The sequence below is a fragment of the Camelina sativa genome, chromosome 19 (genome assembly GCF_030686135.1).
Source record: "Camelina sativa cultivar CO46 ecotype springtype chromosome 19, ASM3068613v1".
Classification (NCBI taxonomy): Eukaryota; Viridiplantae; Streptophyta; class Magnoliopsida; order Brassicales; family Brassicaceae; genus Camelina; species Camelina sativa.
Genome location: NC_141898.1, coordinates 5,961,979 through 5,976,658, shown reverse-complemented (window position 1 = coordinate 5,976,658; position 14,680 = coordinate 5,961,979). Strand labels below are relative to the sequence as shown.

Here is a 14,680-nt window from a genome sequence, read left to right as displayed (position 1 = left end):
TAGTTCTTTCTTAAGGATTTTACAATAATATTTCACCATTGGCAAATCATGTTGCTACTTAAAAATCTGAAATTGTCTCAATCCTTTTGCTTCACTCTGCATAAACTTCAAAATTACTATGAATAACAACAAATGTTTGGATTAAAAAGAAAAGAAGATCTTTATACTAATCTTCCAATTCACCTCAAAAGAATGTATTTTTCATTTACAGAAAAGAATGCTGATACAATGTACATTCCTAGTCCATATATGTCACAGCAAATCTATACAGTTCTCTGAGTCAAATCAGTGATGATTTAAGGTAAATGGTTCTTAATTGTGTCACCCCACTATGTAAAATCCCGATCTGCATTCTTCAAATATATATAGTGTATCAAAGAATGCCTTTAGATTGTTGAGTGAAGTTCCTCTAGCCAAAAGCTATCTTCCTGCGAATTGGAAATTACCAGGCAAATCTGAGAAGCTAAGAAGAGCAATGCTGCAAAGTAGGATTGTCAACACTTGCAATTTTCCACTAGTTAGAGGCCTTTAAGGCTTCTTTCCAAAAGAAAAAAAAAGGCTTAGTACAATACCGGCCACAGTCAATAGATGTAATATCATCAACGGAGACTTGAATCAAGTGCCTCCAAGGACCTGGAGAAAGGAGACTTATTTCGAGAGGCTTCTGCAGCAGATGATGGTGATCCTTTGTAAATGTCCCCAGCTGCATGATATTTAACCACCTACAAAAGGATACAAAAGGATGAAAACCTACTTGCTATGGCTGTGTAAGTTTTACAGGAGTGCTGAGACAAGAGAAGCAGCATACTATTATGTACTATTAAAGCTATAAGGCTCTTGTTTCTCTGTGACTAGAGTGACGAAGAGCTGAAAAGCATAGTTATTTTCTAGATGGTTCATCCAATTCTCACTATATTGCATCAACTGCAGTTTCAAAAGAAGAGCCAGAAAAAAACTATTTATGAAGGGTATTCACATCCACTAACGAGAGGATCTTGGCAGAGTAACCCATTGCAAACGCATTTCAGAAAACATAGACAAATAACTGAAGAAGAGTAAAACCTCATCTACAATGAGTACATAAACTACTTAAGAGAATAATAATAGGTAGAAAATAGAAAGACCTGTGTTATATCGGGCGTAGTGATATTGCTTTGGCAGCCATCAAGCAGAGGAGTGTAGAAGGCTGGTTCGTCAGCAGAATCTCCCAAGAAATCATCAGAACGTGAACGTGGCTTAGGTATAGCAGGAGGCTCTAAGAAGCTATTTCGTGATTCTGGATCACGTGAACGTTGCCTAGCGAAAAGAGGAGGTTCTAAGAAGCTATTTCGTAAGTCTGAATCTGATTGACGAGGAAATGAAGTGTCTATAACAGAAGATCCCAGCCTATAAATCTGAAACCATAACAGAGAAGACGATATCCTCACAACAAACCCAGCAATTTCCATAGCCATAGTGAGTTTCACAGAGAAGATATAAAAGGCTTGATACATCTCAGAAGAAAGGTTCCTACAATGAAAATCAAATCTTTTGTCAATACATAAGTGGCTCTCTACAGAATCTGAACAGGAACATAACAAAGATTTAATGATCATATCATTTCAAAAAAATCCAGGACAGTTAAATACAATATGTGTTGCAAATTAAACAAAGCCACAGAAACTAAAGATATATGATCATCATGATCACAAGAGGATAGTGACATTACCAAATCTCCTTGGAGAAGAGAATGAACCATGAGACATCGAGAAGAACGCCGCAGAAAAGAAGAACCGCATAGGTTCTGCCAAGCTTCTGGCTATTACTCTCGATTGCCACTAACCCAAATAACGCAATCGCCAAATTTATGAGCAAGACTCCATTGTACAATGCCCCTAGTGAACCGATCAACGCGCACCCAATCTGAAACCAATCGTTACAAATCATTCATCAATATGAGTTTTCTTTCACTTCTAACCACAAATAAACAAAAAAAAAAAAATCGACAAAGGAATCGAAGAACCCTAGCCCCCAAAATGGATATGAATCATTCAGAAGAGAGACAAAAGAAGAAGAAAAAATACGCGAAATCAAAAAAAGCAATTACGGAATTACCTGAGCGTAAATAAGAATCACAACGAAAGATTGGAGCCTAACATAGTCGCGAAGCCAATTATGTATTCGATTTCGTAACGAAACACAGATCATCGTTGTAGCTATCGTTACTTGTTGTTACTCCGATGAATCTTCATTTTATACAAAAAAAAATGGCTCGAAGATTCTGATGTTGAATCGCAATTCCCCGTCGAACGAATCACAGATGACGCAAGAGAGAAGCAAACGACGCGTTGAGAATTCCCGAGGAAGAGAGTAAAAGCTTTGGCGGGATCGCGTTTCCGTTTCTTGTTCAGTGACGGATCACGGACGCTAAACGGATTGAAGAAATTGGGCCGTATTGGATATTTGTAAAAGCCTAATTTAGCCCAAGACGTCATCCCGGTTATTATCTTAACTTAACCAAAACCGGTTCTCTCGGTTGGTTATTGATTTTTTGTTTCAAAACGACGTTGTTTAACACGCCTGACATGTCGTCGACCTCTACTCATCTCATATGTGTCGCCCAGATTTGAGGATCGGAGAGATATTATGAATCTGTCGTTCCATTGTATTTGAGACTTTGATTAATAAAAATAAGAAAAAATCTATTGATCCGTCAATTTCTGGAAACGATCTCAGATTCTTCAGGTTTGTTTGTGATTATTTACTTTTGGATTTGTTGATCGTTTCGTGCGGCGTGATGAATTGTCCGATTGATTTCTTTTGTTTCTACGGTAGGATTTTTTGATCTGACGACGAAGATGATGAAGATACAAATTGGTGTGGTGGCGTTGTTTGTGGCTCTCTCTGTGTCCTCTCTCTTTGAATTTGGATTGGCTTCTCCGAACACCGTTCCTGCTTTCCTCTGGTCTCCTCATCTCCAGTTATGCATCTCTTTCTCTATCCTTGTCAAATTTGGTACATAGAGCTGTGATATCTGATGTTTGTTTCGTAACTGTAGCTTTAGATTACTTGTTTAATTGGTGAATTCGATTCTCAAAATCAGGTCTGCGAATGGTGAGTTGGATGAGGCTGTAAACTATCAGGTCATATCTGCAAAAGATCTTGTAGCTTCTGTGTTCACTCAAGGAGGCTGGTCAAATTTTCTGGTATGGCTTCTTCTAATGATCCTGTAAATTTCAGTTCTCACTGGATGTCATTTGGTTTTCTTATTCTCATTTTACTATTCCTTTGTCTAGTGCCCGGAGAAGAAACTTGAGCAACCTGTTGATGTTGCACTTGTGTTCATTGGCAGAGAGGTAAGGAAAAAAAAAATATGTGATAAGATCAAGATCTATTATGTCAATTCTAGTGTGAGTGATGATGTAAGAGCTCATTGTAACATTAGCATAAATGATCATCTGGATCTTTGGTTTCTTGTTGTGATATTGTGAAGAAACTTATGTGTTTTAGAAACGAAGCGTATCTGCTCTGTATCTTCTGTCTATGCTATAAATTCTAATATTTACATTCTCTTCTGCCTTCAGTTACTCTCCTCTGATGTTTCTTCAAGAAGGAACTCTGACCCTACCCTTGTTAATTCATTGAACGTAAGTGAAAGTTTTAATTTCTTCATCACGGAATTTTGTTATTGCTTCAATGGAACAGATCTCTGACCTAGTTGTTTGTTTGAAGCAAACACGGAATTTCTCCATTGTTTGCTTCAATGGAACAATACTCTAACATCCAAGTCTTTTTTTTTCAACAGAATCTATTTACAGCTTCCAACTTCTCGCTGGCATTCCCATATATTGCTGCGCCAGAGGAAAAAAGAATGGAGACTTTGTTGCTTTCAGGGCTTAAAGAAGCTTGCCCCAACAATGTAGGAGTCAGCAATATCGTGTTCTCAGATTCATGCTTTGTTGAGGATGGGTCTATTCAGAAACTATCAGGCCTGCAGTCTTTCAAAGTAATACTTGTTTGTATTTTCCCTAATCCCACGCCTACTCAATGATATCACACCTTTCCTTCACTCTCTTGTTACTCATAAATAATTGGCAGGATCATTTGCTTGCTAGAAGAGAAACAAGGAAAGAAGGAGAAACTGACTTAGTTGTGCTTTGTTCCGAGGGTTCTGAAGAATCAAAAAGTCAAGCTGGCCAATCTCATTCAGAGCGTAAGTGGAAAGAACATCGTTGTAAAAGAATACTAACTGATAGATTATATGAAAAGAAAGAACTGAAGCAATTCATTGATCTATGCTGCAGGTGAAAGCATCTCCGAACTTGTTAATTCTGTAGAACAATTCGGCAGTAAATATACAGCTCTTTATGTTTCTGATCCTTATTGGTACACATCTTACAAAACTCTCCAAAGGTTTCTAGCTGAAACTGCTAAAGGAAACAGCACTCCTGAAGTTACTACTGGTTGTGATGAACTCTGCAAATTTAAGTCATCCCTTTTGGAGGGCATACTAGTGGTAAGAAGTTACTCTTTTTAGTCTCGGTTATGTTTCTGAATTTGGTGTTCAACATTCTTAACCAAGATTATGAATTCATAAAATTGACAAGTGTAATAAAGGATCTGGGTCATATCTAGGTCGAAAGCTAATTTCACTCAGTCTTGTGTTGATGATATCTTCAAAGCCTCTGATTATATGTCTCGTCCTTTTCTTTCTCTTTTTGCAGGGAATCGTTTTTCTTCTCATCTTGATCAGTGGACTTTGCTGTATGGCGGGTATCGATACACCGACTAGATTCGAGACTCCTCAAGATTCTTAAGCTGTTGACCCTTAAGAGCCATCCCCACCTTTTGCTTTGCTTTTGACGAGTCTTTTCTTGTGCATAGTGCGCATTGTGAAAAGGTACTTCGATGTCGATTCGTTACATTACTTTAAAAACAGAATCTGCATATGCGATAAAAAAAAAAATCCCCTTGTAAACATTTATTCATCTTGTTTGTGAGTCTTTGTTAAACGTTATAAATTAATAATGAAGAACCGAGTGGAAAAACCAGAGAGACACTGGACGGACTACATTCTTTTTCAGGAAATTTGTTGTTTCTTTACATAACAATTATACTCGACAGTGATCTCGTGGTATCGTATGCATATCAATTTGGGGATTTGGACATAGATTTCGTCGGAGAACTCAGGACACCGATGTCAGTAGAGTTTAAGAGTCACAGAGTGGTAGGACATGTGTTCCATCATTGTATAGTTTTTTTGGGTTAAAGAGAAAGTAAACAAGACAATATGATTCATGAGAAATTGCATAGATATACAGTAGATTGTAGTTTCACATCATGCAATAATTGCAATTTGAGCCTTTCCGGATGATGGACACATATTAGAAGATACACACACTTTCTAATCAGGTTAATAATATACGTATATGTTCTTTGTCATATAGTCATATACAAACTATCCCTACTAATAACCACTTAAAAGTTCATCATAAATTCCTTTGTTTTTTGCCCAAAAAAAAAAAAAAATATATTCCTTTGTTTTACTATTTGGTTAATTTGTTCTATGATTCAATGCTTCGCATATTCATCTTATCTTGGGGGGTCCTTATGGTCCCTGCATGGACCTATTGAAAAAGTCTTAAGATCAATCTTTCAGATTCTTTGGTTGACCTCTCTCTCTCCACAAAGAGAGTAGCATAAATCAAAGAATCATTACGATCGAAAATGACGGTTCTATTTCTGTTCATCTTTTTGTCACTAGCCCTACACTTGTATTTTACATGATACTATTTTTATAATCTTTCTGCTCAAACTATATACTATATATCACAAAGACTTTAATCTACGTACAGTATTTGTGTAATCACGAAAAAAGTTCCGTAAACATCATTCATAAACAATGTTGATCTTATGAACATGACATATAGCTTAGTTCTACTTCGATATTAGCACCGTTTTTGTGTGTTTAGTGCCACATCATTGAAGTTTCAAACTTCAATTTCTAAATGCACAAACACAATAATAACATGAAAACCCCCAATTTTGGTTTTCCAATAAAATTTTTTCCATTAAAATCATTTTCAGCATGAAAAATAAATATATACATATATAGAGGGAAGCACATGAGGCATAGGGGTTTGAGCCAAAAGAGCAGTGAAAATCCCATCGATCTGCCACTCCACCAACTGACATCACATTGTACCCATTTACTTCTTCTTTTCCCCAAGTATCCATATTTCTTGTATAGGCATCCATTTTATTTTTTTTACGTGTATAACAACAAAACGCTGATGAAAAAAAAAAAAAGGTAGCAGTATTGAGAACAATGTGATATCACAAATTTGCTTCATCTTTTATTTGTTTAAAATTTTCATAAATCAAATAGTAAGAAATATGGCGTTTTCTTTCTCAATAATGTGTTGTTTACTTTACATATGAGTATATATATGACATATTGATATCGTATTAATAATAATTTGAAAAATAATGAAAATATAAAAATGTACGGCCACGCAAGTGACCTACTCGAGCAGGGCCTTTTTGATATTTTCGATAACTTTGAGATTCCACGTTCTCATTTTTTGTGTGTGTATACAATTTTTTTTTGTCAAATATATGCAGAACTTAAGGTCTATACTTTACCGATTACTTGTTTTATAAATAAACTAATAATCTATAAATGTTTATAAAATAGTGCCCTTTCGAGTACCTGTCGGGATAACTAGGGGTACACGTAAATCTTAAGATTCCTCGCTTCTTTTAAAAATGTTTACTAGAATCGCTTTCTATCTTCTCTCTCTTTCCCTACACATTTTTTCTTTCTCGAGATTTATTTCTTAGTAAGTACTAAATTAGAAACTTATGATCCTATGAACTTACCATAACCAGGTCGATATTGTGCAAGTGGGTCTTCTTCCTCAAACCACGTCCCTCTTTTTTCATATATTATTATTGCATATCACTTGTTTTTGTACAAAGAGAATCTATTTACCTAGGTTAATCAAAACCTTAATTAATTTCTGAGCTTATTAGAAAAACTCTAAACATTCAAATACATTAATATTGTATTCTTGATGATCAGTAATTTGTATTAGCTAGAGAGCATCTAAGTTTAGAGATATTTTTTCAAAGGGTTTTATAAATGACAAAGAGGGGTAAGGGATATGCTAATTTAGTTATTTTCGTCAACGAAAGAAGATTAAAAACAATAAGATGACGATTCGTTATACACACTAGCAATCTAAATATCTAAGTTTTTTATCAAAGTAAAAAGAAAATTAAATATCTGATGGTACATCATGTGTATGTCATATACACAGTGTATTTGTGTCTATGGGCCCATATCTCTTAATGGCATCTGTGAAAGCTGTAAATTCTTTTGCAGCTTAAGAAAACTAATATTATGAGGATGGAGAAGCATGGAGGAACCTTATCTCTTTAAAAATAAAAATTTTGGTCAAATATCTCTTTAGTTAAATTCTTTTGTTTTCGATCCTACTTTAATTATATATATATTATTACAACTAGTTTTATTTTCCTTTGTGGGATTTTGCATATCTACCTTCTTGGGGGCATAAATGAATATAGTGCATCTCAAATCTTTCTCAGTTTCTCTCTTTTCAATTTAATTATTTTATTCCCCCTCATCTCTCTTATCTTTCTGCACCGTCTTCTATATAAACCCAGGGCGAGTGAGACCTCTAGTATTCATAAGCAGCCAAACTAATATGTATAGATCTTCCTCTTGCATCTCTTTTGTTACTTTCGAGTAGAAAAATATCAAAAATATATGGTTTTCACATATACATTTTTTGGTATGTGTGGTTTTCATATATACAAGTGGGTTAAAGTGAAACGCGTATGTGACGGAAGTAGTGTGCAGCCAAGGATGACTTGCCGATTTAAGTGATCTTTCTTTATACTCTATTAAGACATTTTTAGTATCAAAATTCTTTGGTTCTTGAAGAAGTCAGGAAGAAATTTTTTTTTTGTAAAACTGTGAATTTCATTAAATGAAACTTTTGCAGTGTTTTACAGCATCGATCTATAAACTTGAGACCATCCCTTGCCCAAAAAAATAAAAACAGGAAGGGTCTATCTATTGTGACAATGAGTAGAACAACTAATCATAATTAAGCCAGATTTGCAGGAGATTTTTGAAGTTCCTGCGAAACTGTTTTGCCAAGATCGCATCCCGGATTTGTCGGTCTAGTGCTTTGAATAGGACTAGAGCGTCAGTGGAAATAGTATTGTGGTATCGACTGTTTCGTTCCATCCAGATTGCATAAAGTGTGGCCTGAGCAACGAGTCTACGCAGAGTGCGAGGAGTCGTATTGTCTTTGGTGTCTAGCCATGTCGAGAAAGCTACCCAAGTGTGGAAGGTAATCGGACCATAACCAAGTCGCACATTTATCATCCTCCAGAGTTGTTCACTTACCTCACAGTGGAGAAACAGATGATCCCTGGATTCCAAGTAGGAGGCACATAGACAGCAGCTAGGATCAATTTCCATTCCCCAATTGGCGAGCCTTGCTCTTGTGGGGAGTCTATCTAGGTGCATCAACCAAAATATGAAAGCCTGCCTCGGAACATGACCTTTGTACCAAACCTGATCAGTCCACTGTTGGGAAGCCGAGTGTTGACGTAGTATTTCCCAGGTCCGCTTAGTGGAGAAATTGATAAGCTCAGTCTCCTCTACCTTCCACACATAAGAGTCAGACTCCAATGAGAGAGGGAGGTGAATGGAGGTCAGGTGTATATGTAAAGCTTCAGCAAGAGGAGAGCGAGCTGGTCTGAGGTTCCATCCTGCATGATTACAGGCGTCCGAGACATTAGCTGTTAGGGAGATCCCCGTCTGAGTAGGCCCTGATGCTCCCATAAAGTCAATCAGTGGTCCAAGGGGAGTCCACCAATCAAACCAGAAACTCAAGGAATTACCGTTACCCAAGACACCTCGAAGAAACTGGCGCGCCAGAGGACGCAGGTTGAGGATAAATTTCCAAGTCCAAGAGGTTTGCTTTTTAGCGTCAATATGCCAGAAGATATCTTCTTTGATCTTTGTGTTTCTCAGCCATAAAGCCCAAAGAGAGTCTGTTGCTGAGAAGAGCCTCCAAAGAAGCTTAAGACAAAGAGTTCTATTCCAGTCAGTGAGTAATCTAAACCCGAGCCCACCCTCCTGCTTGGGACGACATATACTTTGCCAAGCGACTTTGACTGAACCCTTTTTATTAACATCACCGAACCAAAGAAAGTTTGAACATAGACTTTCAATTTTTTTAAGGCAGCCTTTGGGAAGGATGAACGCTGACATCCAGAAGTTGATCGTACCATAGATCACAGAAGATATCAATTGTGCTCGACCAGCGTAAGAGAGAGCTCGGGAAGGCCAGGAGGTGAACCGGTTTGATAACTTTTCAAGAAGCGGATGGTATTCAGAGATCCTAAGTTTACGATGCATGAGGGGCAGACCGAGATATCTGATGGGAAGAGAACCAATCTTGAAGCCTAGAGATGCAATCTCCGAAGCTTCAACTTGGTTCACACCCGCAATAAAGAGCTCAGTTTTAGTAATATTCATGGAGAGGCCTGAGATGGAAGCAAAATCTTCCAGAACTGCAGCAATGTTACTCAACGAGCTCTTCATACCATCAAAAAATACCATGATATCATCAGCAAAGGCCAAGTGGGTGACCTGCGGATCACTGGCATTTGGATGAACTCCTATGCGATTGTTACCATAGTTTGTTGAGAGCATCTGAGAAAAGACTTCCATGGCAATCACAAACAAGTATGGCGACAGGGAGTCTCCTTGTCTCAAGCCCTTGGCTCCCCTGAAATATCCACACAACTCCCCGTTTATGCAGATTGAGAAGCTCGTGGTGGAGATACACTCATTAATCAGCGAGATGAAATGTTTTGGGAAGTTCATTGCTTCGAGAGTATTGATTATGAAGCTCCAATGAACTGAATCGAAAGCCTTTTTGAGATCCACCTTTAGCATCCCTCTGTTGGATATGTTTTTCTGGTTGTAACCCTGTACGAGTTCTGTTGCTAAGAGGACATTTTCTACAAGCAGCCTACCTTGAATGAAAGCCGATTGATTGTTTGAAATCAGGTCAGGGAGAGCTTTTTTCAGTCTGTTTGCGAGGATCTTTGAAACAACCTTGTACACGGTATTGAGACAGACTATAGGCCGGAAATCAGAAGGTCTTTGAGCATTTGGAGACTTTGGGATTAGGGAGATGATAGTAGAGTTCCATTGCTTCAGGAGCTTGCCTGTGTGGAAGAATTCCAAGACTGCCGCAGTGAGAGAATGACCTACTGTGTCCCAGTGAGCTGTGAAGAACTCTACACAGTAACCATCTGGGCCAGGAGCTTTATTCTTAGGAAGAGAGAAAACAACATTCTTAATCTCAGTTGCGGTGACAGGCGAGGAGAGAGCTTGGATTGTGAGGGTTGAACAACGCTGAGGGATTATGGCAGCTAAATCCTGAACAGTGACCGTTGAATGGGCCTGCTGCTCACCAAGGACCTTTTGAAAGTATTCAATTACCAGGGTTTGAATCCCTTGACTAGTATCCACAATCTGATCATTTTCATCAAGGAGGAAAATTATTTCATTCTGGGCTTGTCTTGTGAGAACTGACCTGTGGAAAAATCTTGAGTTCTTATCCCCTTCCTCCAGCCAACATATTCGAGATTTTTGCTTCAAGTAAGCTTCCTCCGCTAACGCTAGGGTACACCATTTGTGGTGCGCATCTTTTTCCTGCTGTATTAAGTTCGGGGAGGGAGAAGAGAGGAGTTTCTGTTGGCAGTTTAGCAGATCAGAATAAGCTTCCTTGACTCGCTTCTCAATCTCTGAATAGTGCTCCTTACTGAACGCTTTGATAACTGGCTTTAACTCCTTAAGCTTCTTAGAGATTTTAAACATTTCTGTCCCTTCAAAATCTAGACCTTCCCAGTAGAGTTTGATCAAAGAGGAAAAATCCGGGTGTTGATTTAGGAGTGTGAGGAATTTAAACGGCTTTTTCCTCTTAGGCTTGTGACAATCAAGGAAGAGGCAGCTGGGGCTGTGGTCTGAGAAACCCGGTTCCCCAAAGACGGCCAAAGAGGATGGAAAAACTGAAAGCCATTCATCGTTTACAACAATCCTATCAAGCTTTTTAGCCACGAAGCCCACATCTTGCTTGTTAGACCACGTGAAAGTATTACCACAGTAGGGGAGATCACAAAGGGCAGAATTTGTGAAACATCTAGTGAGGTCTTGCATACCACTGGGGAAGGATTGAGGAGCCGCGTTTGAGTGTTCTTGAGGCAGTAAGACTTGATTAAAGTCTCCTAGGACAGTCCAAGGCTTGTTATCAACAGTTGTGGAAGAAGCCAAGTCTTCTAGTTCCTGCCACACCTCTTTCCTAGCGGCACTACTGACTGAAGAAGCGTAGATAATAGAAACCACAATATCCAGGGACACGAAAGGCAGCTTAACCAGACAAGTGATCAACTGCAACGACTTACTGAGAATGGTTACTTGAACCGAAGGATGCCAAATAACCCAAATCTTACCAAGATCCGAATATTCATAATTACCGACAAAAGACCAGCCAGGGAAAACGCTTGAAACTATATGCTGCGAGTTCGAAGGGCTGACATGGGTTTCTATAAGCCCACCAAAAAGAGGTTGATTATTACGCAACCATTTCCTAAAAGTACGCCGCTTTACAGAGTCATTGAAACCTCTAATGTTCCAACAAAAAATATCCATATAGGAGGAACAGTTAGAGGTTTGGAGGGCCTCCAGCCCTAGCTTTACACTGTTTCTGTCGCATCATACGCTTTGAGACAACCTTCAGAAACCTATCTGACTCTGCATCAGGGTTGTCATCGTCGTCCGAGAGACTGTCTTGACTAGAGACCGAGTTATCACCATCGGGATCTAGCTCTTTAAAGGACTGATGGGAGAATAGGTTTGATCTAAGATCGATGCAAAGGTCCCCTTCGGAGCGGGTTGAAGATTGGGGCTTATTTGAAAACTGTTCCTTAGGAGGGATGGGAGGCAGATTTGAAGCCAGCGGTACCGCCTTTTCAGGGAGAGAAACGGAGGAGCTCACTGGTAATTTAGATATCACTGGAGGGATTCCTTTATGGTTCTCAGCAACCGGAAGAGGGTTTGTATGACCAATACCAACAATGGGGAGTTGAGATTCTATTGGCCGCTTCCCTTGTTGTTTGTCTTGTTTGTCTTTTTTTGCTCTTGGACAAGTGAGGGTGGGATGTTTTGCAGAACCACAAAGAGTGCAAGTGACAGGGGCCTTTGAACATCTTGAGATAGTGTGTCCCACCTTTTTACAATGAGCACAAAGAGATGGGAGCCAGGGACTAGATACCTGAATTCTCTTGATCTGACCTGATTCAAATCTTGCATTGACCGCTTCTGGAAGTGGTTTCCTTGGATCAATGACTGTGTAAACCTTTGCAACTTCAATGTTTGTCAAGTTTTCCGTTTGGGGATGAAGACAGATTGGATGGCCCACTAGACCCGCGATGTATTCCAGACCTTCTCTGTTAAAGAATTCCAAAGGGACTCCCACAAAATCAAGCCAAACTGGTACCATAGAGAGCTCGGGCTTAGTAGGTTTTACTTCCGGAGACCATTTTGCGACAAACATTGTTTGTCCATCAATTTGCCAAAGACATTGGCTAAGAATCCGTCGTCTCACGTTTGGACAAGGGACCCGAAAAAGGAAGGAGTTTCCTTCCATTTTTGAAGCAGTGATATCCCTACGCTGGCGACTCCAGATGCCGTTTACAATCGCTTGGACAGCCCCTCGTGGTGGTGACTCCTCGTAGAACTGACCCAGAATAAAACTATCCCAAGCTTTCCTGTTTTTTTCAATAACAGAGTTTGGGATTGTGACACAGGATTCACCAGAATCGAGTGTAAATGGTGTACCTTTCTTTTCCAACTTCTTCGTACTTCCGTTGACCAGGTCTTTCCAAGGGAATTCAGACTTAGATGAGGTGTTGGCCGGGGCATCCGAGGTGGTACCCGGAAGAAGCTTGTCTGTGGCCGTACCATTAGAGGTAGCAACGACAACGTTTTGAGTTTGAGCAGCCACAACAGGTGTGTCAATTGTAGCTGAATTTGGGGAATTAGGGTTTGCGATTTCAGCTACAGTATCCTCTTTGGGAGAGGGGTTGCAGGAATCGGAAACTTCTTTATTAGCCGAGACTACCGGAGACTCAGGTAATGACTTAGGGGAGCGGATCTGGGAGGATTCAGCACCGGCTGTATTTTTGGGGACAGGCGATGAAGAAATCTCTTTGGGGGAATCGGTGGACGAAAGGGATCCAGTGGGGATCTCCTTAGATGATTTAGGTTTAGGCTTCTTTTTGGCCATGGTGGCCGGTGGGAGCCAACGCCGAAATCGGCGAAGGTGGGGAAAGAAGGAAGTGGGTCGCGTTTTTTTGGGAGGGAAAAGTCAACACTTCAGAGAAAAGTCAACCAAAGATCTGGTCATGTAGTCAGGAAGAAATTATAATTGATATATAGTGTTCCTTATTATATACAATTATAACCAAAAAGAAAAAAAGTAACATGATCGGCAAGTTGTCCTTGGCTACACGTTACTTTGTGTCGCGCTTAGGTGTTATGTGGTAAAGATTACAAGAACTCAAGCAAAGGAAAAATGCAGAAACGAGGTAAGTAAGGTCCATAAATCCTGTTTCTTTCCTGAAAACTATATATGTTTAAAACCGAATGATTCTTCTAAGTATTGAATAAAAGGTTTGTAGCTAGAACTAGTTAAAATGCTCACAAAGATATTTTTTGGTCTATATTTCTGTTTCGTTATAGTTTTATTTAGTATAAAATATGAGGATCTTATCTTATATATCGTAAAGTCCATAATTTCTGGAAGAACAAGATTTTTTTTTTTTTTTTTGGAAGAACAAGATCTTGATGAATGATGATTTTTTCACTAGTGCTTAATGATTTTTTCCCCCGGTGAAAGGGTTGGATCACGCTTTGTATACATATATGTCTTATCTGCTCAACACGTGCTTATCAAAAAGACATATGTATTGTTCAGCCAATTTAATTTTTGTTTTTCCTCTAGAATTAGAAACTATTTATAAAATTGTTGCCAAGAATAACATGAGTAAAAACGTTCTGCTCAACGAGTGAACGAGGTAATTTATTGGCGGCCACATTACCGAAAGCCTTATATCCTGTAGCTTCGAACTCTCTCGGGTGGAAAGAGACGGTCGCATCGCAGGTGGAAGGCAACTAGGCTAAGGCGCTTCTCGTTAGTTAATATATAATAAGTTTTTACACCAAAAGTAGATATTATAATTAGGGTTACTTGAATGTATACTTTTCTTGGAAAGTTTATTTGTAAAAACTATAATATGGTAGTCCAAAATTGTAAATAAGTAATAAATTTTCACGTATGATATAAATAGAGATTGTGATATTGTATATCTTTTTTTTAAAAAAATATATGCAAGAAATAAGCTACTACTTTACAATTTTTTTCTTTTGCTATGGATTACTTTAACATATTTTACCGACAACAAGTTTTTAAAAAATAAAAAAAAATATTGAATTATGAATTAATATATAGATTAAAACATCGAAGAGAGAAAAAAAAAAAAAAAAAGCGTAGCTTCTTCGAGTCGCATCGTCACAACACACGCGCGC

At 38.7% G+C, this 14,680-nt stretch overlaps 3 protein-coding genes and 1 long non-coding RNA gene across 5 annotated transcripts; 2 read left to right on the top strand and 2 right to left on the bottom strand.

Annotated features, from left to right (window-relative positions):
• Positions 1-135: 135 nt before the first annotated feature.
• LOC104765117 (uncharacterized) lies at positions 136-2,411 on the bottom strand. Of its 2 annotated transcripts, none has more exons than XM_010488793.3 (5): positions 2,095-2,411; positions 1,709-1,902; positions 1,125-1,509; positions 573-722; positions 136-428 (listed from the first exon to the last, which is right to left on the bottom strand). In XM_010488793.3, exons 1-4 carry the CDS (start codon positions 2,185-2,187, stop codon positions 600-602), a joined length of 795 nt encoding a protein of 264 aa, XP_010487095.1. In that variant the 5' UTR covers positions 2,188-2,411; the 3' UTR covers positions 136-428; positions 573-599. The 2 variants fall into 2 exon arrangements, with proteins under 2 accessions (XP_010487095.1, XP_010487096.1); XM_010488794.3 differs by having other exon boundaries at positions 136-478; positions 2,095-2,384.
• Positions 2,412-2,513: 102 nt separating this feature from the next.
• On the top strand, positions 2,514-5,027 carry LOC104765116 (uncharacterized). The gene is made up of 9 exons (XM_010488792.3): positions 2,514-2,724; positions 2,815-2,959; positions 3,083-3,185; positions 3,276-3,335; positions 3,564-3,626; positions 3,785-3,985; positions 4,078-4,192; positions 4,284-4,495; positions 4,704-5,027. The coding sequence occupies exons 2-9, from the start codon at positions 2,838-2,840 to the stop codon at positions 4,794-4,796; spliced, it is 969 nt and encodes a 322-aa protein (XP_010487094.2). The 5' UTR covers positions 2,514-2,724; positions 2,815-2,837; the 3' UTR covers positions 4,797-5,027.
• Positions 5,028-7,523: 2,496 nt separating this feature from the next.
• On the top strand, positions 7,524-14,508 carry LOC147920230 (uncharacterized). The gene is made up of 2 exons (XR_015591331.1): positions 7,524-7,950; positions 13,504-14,508. It is a non-coding gene; the product is annotated as an uncharacterized LOC147920230 (long non-coding RNA).
• On the bottom strand, positions 11,757-13,379 carry LOC147920231 (uncharacterized). The gene has a single exon (XM_087503080.1). The coding sequence runs from the start codon at positions 13,377-13,379 to the stop codon at positions 11,757-11,759; it is 1,623 nt and encodes a 540-aa protein (XP_087359206.1).
• Positions 14,509-14,680: the final 172 nt, after the last annotated feature.